The sequence below is a fragment of the Leptodactylus fuscus genome, chromosome 5, assembly GCF_031893055.1.
Source record: "Leptodactylus fuscus isolate aLepFus1 chromosome 5, aLepFus1.hap2, whole genome shotgun sequence".
NCBI classification, from domain to species: domain Eukaryota; kingdom Metazoa; phylum Chordata; class Amphibia; order Anura; family Leptodactylidae; genus Leptodactylus; species Leptodactylus fuscus.
In genome coordinates, this window is record NC_134269.1 from 182,790,198 (window position 1) to 182,802,914 (window position 12,717).

A 12,717-nucleotide genomic window follows, 5' to 3' on the forward strand; every position below is an offset into this window, starting at 1 on the left:
TGTTGCCCTTGGCAGGATTTGAACCTAGGACTCCAGCGCTGCAAGGCTGCAGTGCTAACCACTGAGCCACCGTGCTGCCATTCTTAAAAGGAGTCTGTCAACAGGGCAGCAACACAGTTAGGGTATGTTCACTCAGCGGAAACTTATTCCGCCGTGTGACTTTTCTGCGTGGCTAGCCACAACGGGATGCCGATGCACGGCATCGGCATTCCGTCGCGGCAACCTGCTCCTGATTAGGCCTGAAGGAATAGGCCTAAGCAGGAGTTGTCTCAAGACTCGGACGCCGTGGTTGACTCAGCCACGGAAAGATAGGGCATGATGCTTCTTTTTCCCGCTAGCTGAAAAAAATAAATAAAGTGAGTCCTATTGAACTGAACGGGAGATGTTTTTGCAGGCAGATTTTGCGTCAAAATCTGCCTGCAAAAAACCCTGTGTGAATATACCCTTATAGAACTCAGGTTCTCCATGAAAATTTGTGCCTCCCATGTAGAGATATTTATTTATTTCACAACATGTACAAGCAGTCTGGAGCACCAAAGTTGGATATGTTACTCCAAACTGCTAGGCTATTCATGAAAATAAAGGAGGCAATGGTCACAATTGATTGCAGTTCTATAGAAGTTAAATTACCAGCATCAAAAAGGGTTAAGTAACTAGAAGGTGCTTGTTTGCTGTACAATACACCTGGAATGTCCTCCCTTGTAATGCCGATATCTCAGGACTGGATGTGGCTATCTTGATGGTTTAACATTCAATTTAAAGATGAGAATCTTTGCAGATTTCAATTCCTGACAGAGTTTTCAACAGTGAATTGCTCCATCGCTATAAAACCTTGGTATAATTTTAAAGATGAGATTCTCATCTATAAAATGAATCTTAAACCATCATGATAGCCCCACCCAGTCTTGAGATAAGTGTTCCCCCTCCTGTCTAAGGAAGCATCTAGGAAGGGGGGGGGGGGGGAGAGAGGAGCCCTGCAGCCTGCACAATGATGATGAATGATCTGTGCCTAACCTGTATGTGACCCCAGGAGGGAAGGGGGGGAGTAGCAGGGGCTTCTGTCCCTGTTACCACCTCTCCTGTCAATCAGAGTGCATTCTATACTTCTGCTCTCTGATTGTCACATAGAGGGAGAATGTAATTTCCCTCTGAGCCTTACTAGAGAAGTATTCTTATGTAATACCCTAAGGTGGTCTCTCCCTAAGGATGGACGTTATCCCCATAACCTATGTAATACCCTCTAAACATAATCAGGAAGTTTAGTGGCACTGTGACCCAGTCATTTACCATTGTCCAGGTCACAGTGCCAAAAAAAGTTGCACCAAACACTTACACAACATATACACAAAGTCATAAATAATGTTTACATTTCACCCAACCCCTGTCCATACCTGAGCTTTCTAGAGTAAAATATGCCTCTAACATATCGTTAAACAGTTACACGCTAAAATAATAGTAATAATGATCACTAGAGATGAACGTATAAGTTGCTAAAATTTTTATAGGGGGTGGAAAATAATATTTTTATGTAATGTCCTATTTAATTTGCATGCAGAAAATAGGTTGCTGCATTTCTGCGATTTTGGCGTTTCTTTAACACCCGCCCCTGTAAATATATATGTGTGGTATGTATGAACTCCTCACATATAGCAGTTTTTGAAAAGTACATTTTGTTTGCATAAAGGGTTTACATGAGCCATACTTTAGTGCCAAATTTTAATGTTTGTGCGATTTTTTGCTTGCAGTCTTTGGTTGCTGCAAAGTTGCAGGAAGATGGTTGTATATATGAATTATTAAATAGTGTTTTTATATACGGTGTGCTGTGCATTCTGAAAAACAGTTATATTTTCGTATCATAGTCACAGTATAGATTTTTAACATATTAGTGAATAACAGCAAAATCCTGCCTGTCTTCTGTATTAGTGTTTTTGGGAGTCCAAGCTCTTGTTGTAGTTGAGGTTTGCGGTACATATAGTGTATATACACATTGTCTACATCTTAAGCTATTATTTTAAATGTATTTTGCATTTGAATCTGAGATTAAACATAAGTTTTAGGTCGCTGTCCCTTTGCGCTAGCCTTACGCATTTTTAGATGTATAGTAATGAGATTTTTACGGTCTATACACCTAGGAAAGCTGGGTTGAGCGTATATAGCCGGACTGAATTGCTGTGTATCCCAGTTATTTTTTGGGGAGACACCACGTGGAAAACTGGGTTGAGCGTATATAGCCGGACTGAATTGCTGTGTATCCCACTTATTTTTTTTTGGGGGGGGATACCCCGTGGAAAGCTGGGTTGAGCATATATAGCCAGACTAAATTGCTGTGTATCCCACTTATTTTTTGGGGGGACACCCCGTGGAAAGCTGGGATGAGCGAATATAGCTGGACTGAATTGCTGTGTATCCCAGTTATTTTTTTGGGGGACACCCCGTGGAAAGCTGGGTTGAGCGTAAATAGCCTGACTTAATAGCTGTGTATCCCTGTTAGGTTTTGAGGGTACACACAGTGGAAAGCTGGGTTGAACGTATATAGCCGGACTGAACTAATGTGTATCAGAGTTATTTTTTGGGAGGACACCCCGTGGAAAGCTGGATTGAGCGTATATAGCCTGACTGAATTGCAGCGTATCCCACTTTGGCATTTGGGGGCACACACCATGGATAGCTGGATTGAGCGTGTATCGACTCCTCTCCCTGCAGTATAGCTCTGAAAAGAGCTGTTGTTCTTCAATTTTTCCCTGCCTAGCTGAAGCTAATCCCTATCTAGCCCTCAGAAGCACGTCTGTCCCTATGTCTCCAAGCCGCAAAGTTAAACAAAGATGGCGGCCGCTATTCTTATAAATTCGAGGTCACATGTTTTCGGCAGCCAATGGGTTTTTTAAATTTTTTTTCAATGCCTACATTGTCGTAGTTCCTGCACATTTATTGGTGCAAAAAACGCGCCAGGGAAGATGGGAGGGGATACGAATTTTTACTGTGTTTGCCGTGTGGTATTCGATTGGATTCGAATACCTATAACAGCCTGATATTTGATCGAATACCAATTCGATCGAACGGTGTTCGTTCATCTCTAGTCCTGACTAGAGATGACCGAATATATTCGATCGAATACCTTCGCCGCATAGTTCTTGGTGTAAAAAAGCACCAGGGAAGGTGGGAGGGGCAGTAAAAATGTGATGTCCCTCCCTTCCTTCCCTGGATTGTTCACTATGCGGTGGAGGTATTCGATCGAATATACTTGCTCATCTCTAGTCCTGACCAGTAATGGGAAATAGATCACACTGAGCTGGCTAAATACTATAACTGATAAGGAGCAGGTCCTTACCGAGTATAATAGTATTCGATGGTGTCTGTCGGCATTTTATTGATTAGTCCTTTTGAATTTAGTGCTAAAGTAGGTGTTTTGGCACTCCATTCAAATTGGATGAATCATAGCGGCCCTCCACGGCTATTAGTTGCACAGGACCCCCTAGGATTCAGCGATTCAGCCCTGTGTTGTGACAGCCATTGTGAGCGGTGCATTCTGCAAGCTGGAGGTGCTGAGGTGAATGTAGCCGTGTGATCACATTCTATGTGTGGGCAGTGCTGTGATGTGCCTCAGTCTGGAATGCAGGCCAGGAGTTTCACTATCAGTTTGTTGAAGTCCCGCCCACACAAGCTGGCTGAGCTTACAGTGCAAAATCTCATTTTAATGGGGAACAGGTAAGATAAATTTCATTTTTACAGCACATTTGTCCTATAATCATCTTTCTGAGTTGCCTAGGGCACTGTGGTTTTTTCAGCTTAAGGGTGGCCAACCCCTTTAAATCACTTTGATCGTACTGACCCACAGAGTACAATTAATATTAGGTTCACACTAGTGTTCGGGTTTCTGTCCTTAGGTACCATATAGCGAATGCTCTAAAAATTAAACCCACAAGGAATTAGTTGCAAATGCGAGGTTTTTTTTTTGCCCAACTCACTCAATTCCGTATTTTTACCAGCTTCCAGTAAATTGCACAGAACATTAAAGGGTGCCATTACAAATAATTTGTCCTGTAAAAAATAAGCCATTATGTGACTCTTTAATCTAAAAAATAAATTTATGGCTCTTGGTTAGTCTTGGAATGTAGGGAGGAAAAAACATATGTAAAAAGTGATAATTGTCTCAGTCCTTAAGAGGTTAAACAAATCCCATCCACACACTGCAGAAACAAACCTGCACGCTGTAGATTTTGTGCAAAGAGCATGTCAATGTATTGCTAAGCATTTGCCTGGGGATTTCAACCTTTGTGATGCAAAAGTTGAAAACTGGGCTAGCTACTGGACATCCAGCAAAGGACACAATACAAATATGCAAATACATAAATGTGCTTTAAAGAAAGAAACATTAAATCTAAATTAGCTTTCAGATATCAATAGAACTGGCATGTACATACCCATGAATCCACCACCTTCTATTGTGTCGTAGCTATTCTGAACAGAACTGCTTTCACTGGTTGACACTTGGGCCACGCCTAACAAAATACATTAAGAAACAAAAATGTATCACTTTTTTCACAAAAGAAATGTAAACTTCAAGTAAATAAACTCAGTTGTATAACAATTATGTTGTTTTTGACTAAACCATCAGGTATTAGCAACTCTGAAAGCAAAATATTTAAAGGGATTTTCTGGACATTTGACACTAATGATCTATCCTCAGGATAGGTCATCATTATCACATTGGTGTAAGTCTGACAGCAGTTACCCCCACTGATTAGCTGATACAGACAGAACTATATAATAGAAACTGTGTAGTGGTACTGCTGGATTAGTGCAACTCAGCTGCCATTCACTTGAACTGGACAAAGCCATGTGATTACGGCTCCATTCACAGCATAGTTCCACTATAGATGATTGGTGGTGCAGGGTGTTGAACAACTTTTGATTTTCTGGCAGCATTTCTGTCATTAAAGGGGCTCACTGGGAGAAGTCATTTTTAACTAATCACATCCTTGTATAGTCTTTAGAAAGGCTATTTCACACCTACTTTTAGTATGTAAATTGCCTCAGTGGTTTCTGAATAAGTCAGTTTTTATTCCTATGCTAATTAGACTGGTGCACGATGCATCGTGCACCCTCTTTGCTATTGTTTCCTAAGGGAGTATGTGCACTCGCTGATGATGATGATGATGATGACTCAGCTTCCTGTTTGCACACACACATAGATAATACAGGGACGAATGCTGCTGGGAACTTCCTGTGCTGGTTGGAAGCTAATTAGCATATGAATAAAAACTGACTTATTCAGAAACCACTGAGGCAATTTACATACTAAAGGTAGGTGTGGAATAGCATTTCTAAAGCATATATGCGATTAGTTAAAAATGACTTTTCCCAATGATAGAGCCTCTTTAATAAATTTTGTAATATACCTAATTAACAAATTGCCTGCATTTCTTTATTCTTTGCAGGGCTTCTTTATTGAAACTTGTACCTCGATTCGCATTGTGTATGATTTACAGGTTTATATTTTATTCGGTATGAATCGGTATACTGGAGCTGGGCTGATGGAGCACATGTGATTGGAATAAAGGGCAGGTGAATAAGCTGAATGCAAAAGTGTCTGAGATTTTGGGAAAAAACAGAAGCAACAAATTCAGTGTAAATGGTGAAACGAATGTGGGAAGCAAGAAAGGGGCACTGGACACTCTATTGGAAGGGCAAGAAGCAGCTAATATAAGTCTGAGAATATCTGCGTTGTAGAAGTATAACTGCAGCCACAGAACGACTGGAGTCTGTGCTGAGAAAACAGCTGAAGCGTTTTTTGTTTTTTTCTTTCTAGGAGCAATAATAGTGACAACATTGGCGTAAGTATCGGAGTAGCAGCCTTAATGGCTGCCACAGGGCCCGGGGCTTTAGGGAGCCTGGCGGGTCACTGCTGTTTTGGGGGATTTATTTTGTATGGTTTTTTTTTTTTTTTTTAAACAGGCCCTATTTACATACTGATCCCCGTTCGTGCTCATGCCCACCAACACTTTCCCTTTATGGGGCTCTGAAGTGGAGGTGACCGTCAGCAGGAGCGGGGATTGGCAAGTAAGGTCGCGAATAAAAATGTCACTTGTTCACCTTTATCCATACTGATTTGCCACTGCCCTTATCTAATATTTGCTTTCACATGATATACCTGAATATCACAACGTACAGTGCTATCATGTCCTAAACCAAAGTAATACGTATATGTGCAAAAGCTGGTGTTATTTTGCTTCAATTGACTTGGGCTCAACACAGTATAACTTCTGGAACTCTTGTGGTCCATTATAAATATTTAAAACAATACAAATTGAAAATCTGCCTTTACATTAGGTTAATGTTTGGCTGTTTGATGAAGCAAAGCAGCGCCTAACCAGTTACATAAATGTGGGAGAAAAATACTAAATTTACTAACATGTCAAATTATTTTCTGGAAGAAATTAACTCAAAACACTATGTTCACATCTGCATTGGGGTTGTCTGTTGTTCTGCTCCAGAGGAGGTCCAGAACAATGGACCACTAAAATAGCAGATATATACAGAGCCCGACATTGACTATAATGGGGTCTGTCGGGTGCCTGTTCTTTTTAACTGAAACCACCGGATGAAAAAAAAAAGTTATGCATGCAAGACTTTTTAGTCCTGTGATTTTGGTGGAGATTCTCATGCAGATGCGAGCGTAGCCTTAGAACCCTCTCCTGTTGGTAAGTTACAAAAAGGAAGCGCAGAAGGAAGTGACAAAGGTGCAGCTCCACTTCTACCAAATCCTGGAGGTAATAGAAAATACCATGAAAAACTGTTGTTAAAGGGGTATTCCCATCTACATAATTATTTTTAAATTTGTAGATAATTAAAAGTTAAACATTTTAATAATATAATATAAGTAATTAAAAATTCTGCAAAGTTTTAAACATTTTCTCTAACTTTCTTAGTGGTGACATGTTATCTTGATCGGTTGCCATGGATGCGACCACTAATGCAGAAACTTTCTAAGGTCAGAAAATCAGCCATGATGTCCTTATTGTGGCCGAGATATCTTCTTATACATGTAATGTCCCTGTCTGATAACCCAACTACAATAAGAAAATCATGGCTGGGTTCCTGACAAGTCCCAGACCATAGAAAGTTTCTGTATTAGTGGTCGTAACCATTGGCAACTGATCAAGACAGCAGATGTCACCACTAAGAAAGTTCAAGAAAATCTTTAAAACTTTGCAGAATTTTTAATTAATTACTTAGATTTGCAAAAATGTTTAACTTTTAATTATCTACAAATATAGATATGATTATGTACACGGGAATACCCCTTTAAGTTAATATCAAATTCCAAAAGGATCTGAACCCCCCCTACTCATTGCCTGCAGCTGGATTCCTTCCATTTGAAAAGACTAAATAAATACGAAAGTGATGCGAAACGGCCATGAAAAATATCCATTTTTCACAGCCATCTTCCAACCGAGGGGCAACCATTTTCACGAATCGCCAATATATTACTATGCCAGTAAAAAGATTTTCCAATTTAAATGACAGTTAGCTTAAAGGAGAAATACTTATTAAACATGTGTTACTGCAACTGCTTAAAGAGGACCTTTCATGCCATCATGAATATATGTGGTTTTATATACAGCTAGAAAGCCAACAGTGTGCTAAAGGCTGCTAGACTGTGAGGAACGCCGTTCTGACAGTGGGGAGATACTGGTGCTGATATTAACGGTATGGTTATCTCCAGCCCCAGGTCACATACTGGGAAAGCAAATAAGTCAGCTTTATAGCAGTATATATAACATGTATTCATGAGGACCTGAAAGGTCCTCTTTAAGCAGAAATGCACCGTTAACCCAACCAAAAATTAATGTGACGGTCGCAGAAATTTCTATAATGCATTTTACTGTCTGCATGAGTTGGTTCCGTGGTATAAAACGACATGTATGCTGTCCACATGCCACCACAGATCCATCCATTTCTCCAGTGAGACCAAGCCACAAAATATACAGGTACAAAACCTGCTCTGCGCTTTAATGGGGTTTACGGCCCAATACACAGGCTTGTGATAATACACAGGCATGGGTCCATTACATTCCATATGCACAAAAACTTTACTGTACAACTTCTAAACGCAAGTCAAAAAGAAGTAGATGTACAATAATTTGGTTTGCAAACAACTCCTGTGGAAAGGGCAGTGCACAATATTCTCTATAATAAATTTATCACACTTACCAATAAGGTCACAGATAATCATTATTACAGTGCCATGAATATTTAAAGATAAACAAGCCTATAAGAATACTTACATCATGAGATGCATTTCTGTTTCTGATTAAATATTGTTACAGTCGTTGAAATAAAAGTGAAGTATAAGCGTGCCACACTATCACCAAATGCTGGGTTTTCAGATTCAGGATTTTTCTTGTGTTATTGTGTGTCTGGTGTTATTCTTTTATTTAATCCACTTCTGGTTTTAGCTCAAACAGGAACAAAACCTGAACGCAGAAACCCAGTCTCAGAGCTGCAGCAGCAGGGTCTTCAGGTGCTCAGGTAGAACACATAATTACAAGTACCCAGTTTGTACAAGTCTAATTATAGTCCATGCATGGAGATTCTGCAATATATTACTGTTCTCCAGAGAAGTGTCTTTCCCAAGGGATAAACTGAAGAAATTATCAGCACAACAAAAATACGGCTTAATGAAACCTGGTGCAACTCAAACTGGAAAAGAAATGATACCCTGTAGCTACCTTGATGTAACAATATAAATTGTAGAACTAACTTACCAAAATGCAAGGATGAAAATAACCTTTGCCCCTGAACACCTTAAAGGGGTTGGCCGCTTTCAGACCAATATCGAGAGACAAATGGTATTGTTTATACAATAAAAAGTACAAATTTCCAATATACCACATTTTTCGGAATATAAGACACACCTAGGTTTTAGAGGAGGAAAACGGGGAAAAAAATGTTTACGCAAAAAAGGTTTTAAAATATTTAATTGACAGGTAGTCCTGCAGCTGTACTGGGAAGCAAAGGGCATCTTTTTTGCGGAGCCAGGTGTACTTTTTAGTTATGACATTTTGGGGAATGTCTATTGCTTTGATCACTTTTTATTCAAATCAGAGGAGAATGAAAAATTAATGTCAGACTTGATTTGTTTTTTCCCCCACTATGACGTTCGCCCTATAGGAAAAATAGTTTTATAAGCTTGCAGACTGGCATTTTCAGACACAGGGATACCTAATGTGTGTTTCACAGTAATTTTCTATTTTTGTATGTATTCTAGGGAGAGGGGGTGATTTAAACCTTTTTTTTTTTTTACTTTAAATTATTCGCCCCCCTAGGGAGCTTGAACTTGCAATCAATTTGGTTGCAAGTCTCATAGACTGCAATACAACTGTATTACAGTCTATTTGAGATTCTACATACTACAATTGAGGTAGGTCAAAGAACCAGCTACAGTAGTAATATTCCTATGACTGGCCTGGGAGCCTTCATAAGACTCCCGGCTGACACAGCAGCAGGACGGTTCCTAAGATCTTGCCATGTAGGAGTCGGCCAGCAACAATCGAGGTACCCACCGACCCAGGGGCAGTTTGGAGGAGGGGAGCTTACACGTAGTAATGCCCGCCATCAGAGTCCACTGGAATTAGGTTCGGGTCTCCGCTATAATATATAATGGTACATCAGGGTTAGGGACTCATGGGAAAGGTAGGATAATGAGCGGACTTGGACGTTGGACACCACCTCCATTTTTCTATTTAATCAGAAAAATATGGTACCGAATCTTAGACAAGTTTAGGAAGAACTGGGAGATATGGTCAGCTTCTTTCCCCCTGCCCATGGCTCACTGAGGGGACCTCATGTTGAGCAATTTCTAACGCCCCTGCAACACATATTAACAATTTCTAATTCATGGTATTTGGCATCTGGATCTGGCAGTGAGTAGGTCTGCTATTTCCTTGGGACAGTTTTGTCTCTTCGGCAGGTTTTGAGTGATCCTCCCCTTGCTTCTGTTTTTTAGGCCTGTTATTAGTGTTAGGGCCCATTCACACGGAGTAAAAGCGCGTGTATTTTGCTAAAATACACGCTCGTGTACTCCGTGTAAACGGGCCCTTAGTGTTTTAGCTCATGGCCACAATTTGCATATTATCTCTTCATGACATTCTTCTCATTATGTCTATCTGTCTAGATCCACACATTATGTTATATACTTTACTGTATGTCATCTATATGTATTATTTTAATTGAACCGTATAATTTTCCTTGATGTGTGTATTGCTTTGCCATTGTAAGCCTTTAATGTTTCCTGTGTTGACTCTTTGTCTTGTATTTTGTAAATCTTAATAAAAACCATTGTCTTAAGAAAAATACGGTACTTTCTGTATCAATTCCTCATGGTTTTCGATATCTCTGCTTGCTGTCATTTATTTTGCTTACTTCCAATGGATAAAAATCAGTCCTTGGTCATGTGATGGACATACAGGTGAATAGCTCGTTTTAATGACACCTGACAATGACAATGAGACCGCTGACATTTTTATCCAGCAAGCAGAGATATAGAAAACCAAGAGAGATTGATACAGAAAGTAGATTAGAAAAATTGTACAACTTTTTGTTATACAAACAATAACATTTGTCTCTCAATATTGGCCTGAGGGTCCATTCACACGGAGGAAAATGGTGAGAAATTTGGTGTGGAATTTCAGCGCTGAAAAAAGGCCCCCCATTGACTTCAATGGGTTCTTTTTATGCTGGAACCCATTGAAGTCAATGGGAGGCTTTTTTTCAGTGCTGAAATTCCACACCATTTTCCTCCGTGTGAATGGACCCTGAACGTGGCCAAACCCTTTAAGATGGTTAAGGGAAGCAAATTATTTTCATCCTTGCATGTTAATAAGGTAGGCTAGGTTCACACATGCGCCTGCTACATGTTCGGGATTTACATTTTCGAATCTGCTTGAAAAATGCAGAAGAGAAAAGTTCTGAAAGCAAGACTTTTCTCTCTGCGTTTTTTTAGGCATATACCCAATAGACCCCATTATAGTCTATGAGGTCCGCAGGAAACTGCTTTTTAAGCTAACCTGAAAAACAGAAACCCAAGCACAGGTTTGAACCTAGTGATAGTTCTATAATTGATATTGTTACATCAAGGTGATTACAGGGTTATGATTTCTTTCCTAGTTTGATTTGTGATAGTTTTCATTAAAAGGGTTTTCCAGGCAAAAAAAAAAAAATAATTTTTCGAAAAAGTCTGCTAATAATGGGTTAATAAATGCCAGCAAATAACACTGGAAGTGTTTTGAGCGATTTCTAGGGTTCTCAGCCCACTACACCTTCAGAAGCCAACATTAGAATCCTGGATATTAGAGATCAGCGAGTAGTATTCGATCAAATACCTCCCCGTCATAGGTTTCTGTGTAAGTGGCCGAACCCCAAAGGGTTAAGCGCATCAAATATTCGACGTACTTAACCCCTTGGTGTTCGGCCGCTTACAGAGAAACCTCATCTATACTAGATATCAATCGCCACACCTCCCTCTCACACTCACTGCCCCTCCTCCCTTTCAAAACACTCCCCCTCCCTTTTTCCCTAGCTAGCCTGCCCACCACCAGCCATCTTCGTGACATCGGCAAATCGCTCGGGAAGTCTATTGCACATGCCCGAGTTTAGGAATTATTGTGCGCGCCACCTGACAGGAGGAGGCAGGAAGGAAGGCAAGTATGACAGAGAGGGATGTAGTGAGGGGCCTAGAGGGGAAGGGATGGGAGGAGAAAGGGGGAGGGGGGATATATGATGGGATCCTCGACTCCAAAAGCGGCAAAATAGAGCGTCACAGGATACTAAGAAGTTTTGTCTGGGGCAGTGACGTGACCACTCAGGTGATAATGGTAAAAATAAAGTTTTGCCAACTAAAGTAATCATCATCTCTAGCAATCATCGTTATTGTTATTATTGTAGTTTGTAAGAAGCAGTCAGCATAATTTCCTCTAATAAAACAAAAATCAGCAATGCTTTTGGCTCTGCAATCAAGTCACTGTTAAACACAGGAGTCCATTTACTGCTTGATTAGGTTCAGAGGGATTAGGCTAGGCCCATTCACATGTGTGCATGGGTTTCCATTTGGGGAGTCCGCTTGGAGACCCCTGAACGGAAAACTAAATCTGCATAAAAAAGCGGTTACCTCAGAAAACCCGCGGACCCCATAGACTGTAAATGGGGTCTGTGGGGTTTCAGCACAATAAATGCAGAGAGAAAAGTGATGCTTACAGGACTTGTCTCTCCGCATTTTTCATGCGGAGACGGGAACGGAATGGCCTGAACACAGATGTGAACTGACCCTTAGAAGTATATGTAGGGGAGAACATATTCATCCCCCTCTGATCCCTTCTCCAGGCTGTTCTTTCAAAGATGATAATCTCGCAATGCAGTAAAATATACTGTCAGGAAGGGAGATCTGCAGGTTTATGCAGTTCTTATTTCACCTGTAAGCATATTTTTTTGTTTTAACCAATGTTAAAATTTGCAAAGTCTAGGATCCGTAAAAAATGGAATTCACTCAGGTGCTGTCAGTGATCGGCATGAACTCACGGACTATAATAGGAATGGCTGGTCTGAAAAATGGACCAAAATCGAGATGTCAAATGTAAGCTAGGTGTACATTTGTAAGCCAGCCTAAATCTATATGAGCAAATGCCTCATCGGTATCCCGCTCCAGATGAATGGGCCTAA

General features: G+C 40.4%; 1 protein-coding gene across 3 annotated transcripts in view; it reads right to left on the reverse strand.

Moving 5' to 3' along the window:
• Positions 1 to 12,717, reverse strand: part of SEC24A (SEC24 homolog A, COPII component) — a 90,484-nt gene that overhangs the window by 56,945 nt on the left and 20,822 nt on the right. For all 3 annotated transcript variants that reach the window (XM_075274825.1, XM_075274824.1, XM_075274823.1), the window contains one exon: positions 4,422 to 4,499. In XM_075274825.1, the coding sequence (XP_075130926.1) occupies positions 4,422 to 4,499 (78 nt within the window). The remainder of the gene's footprint in view (positions 1 to 4,421; positions 4,500 to 12,717) is intronic.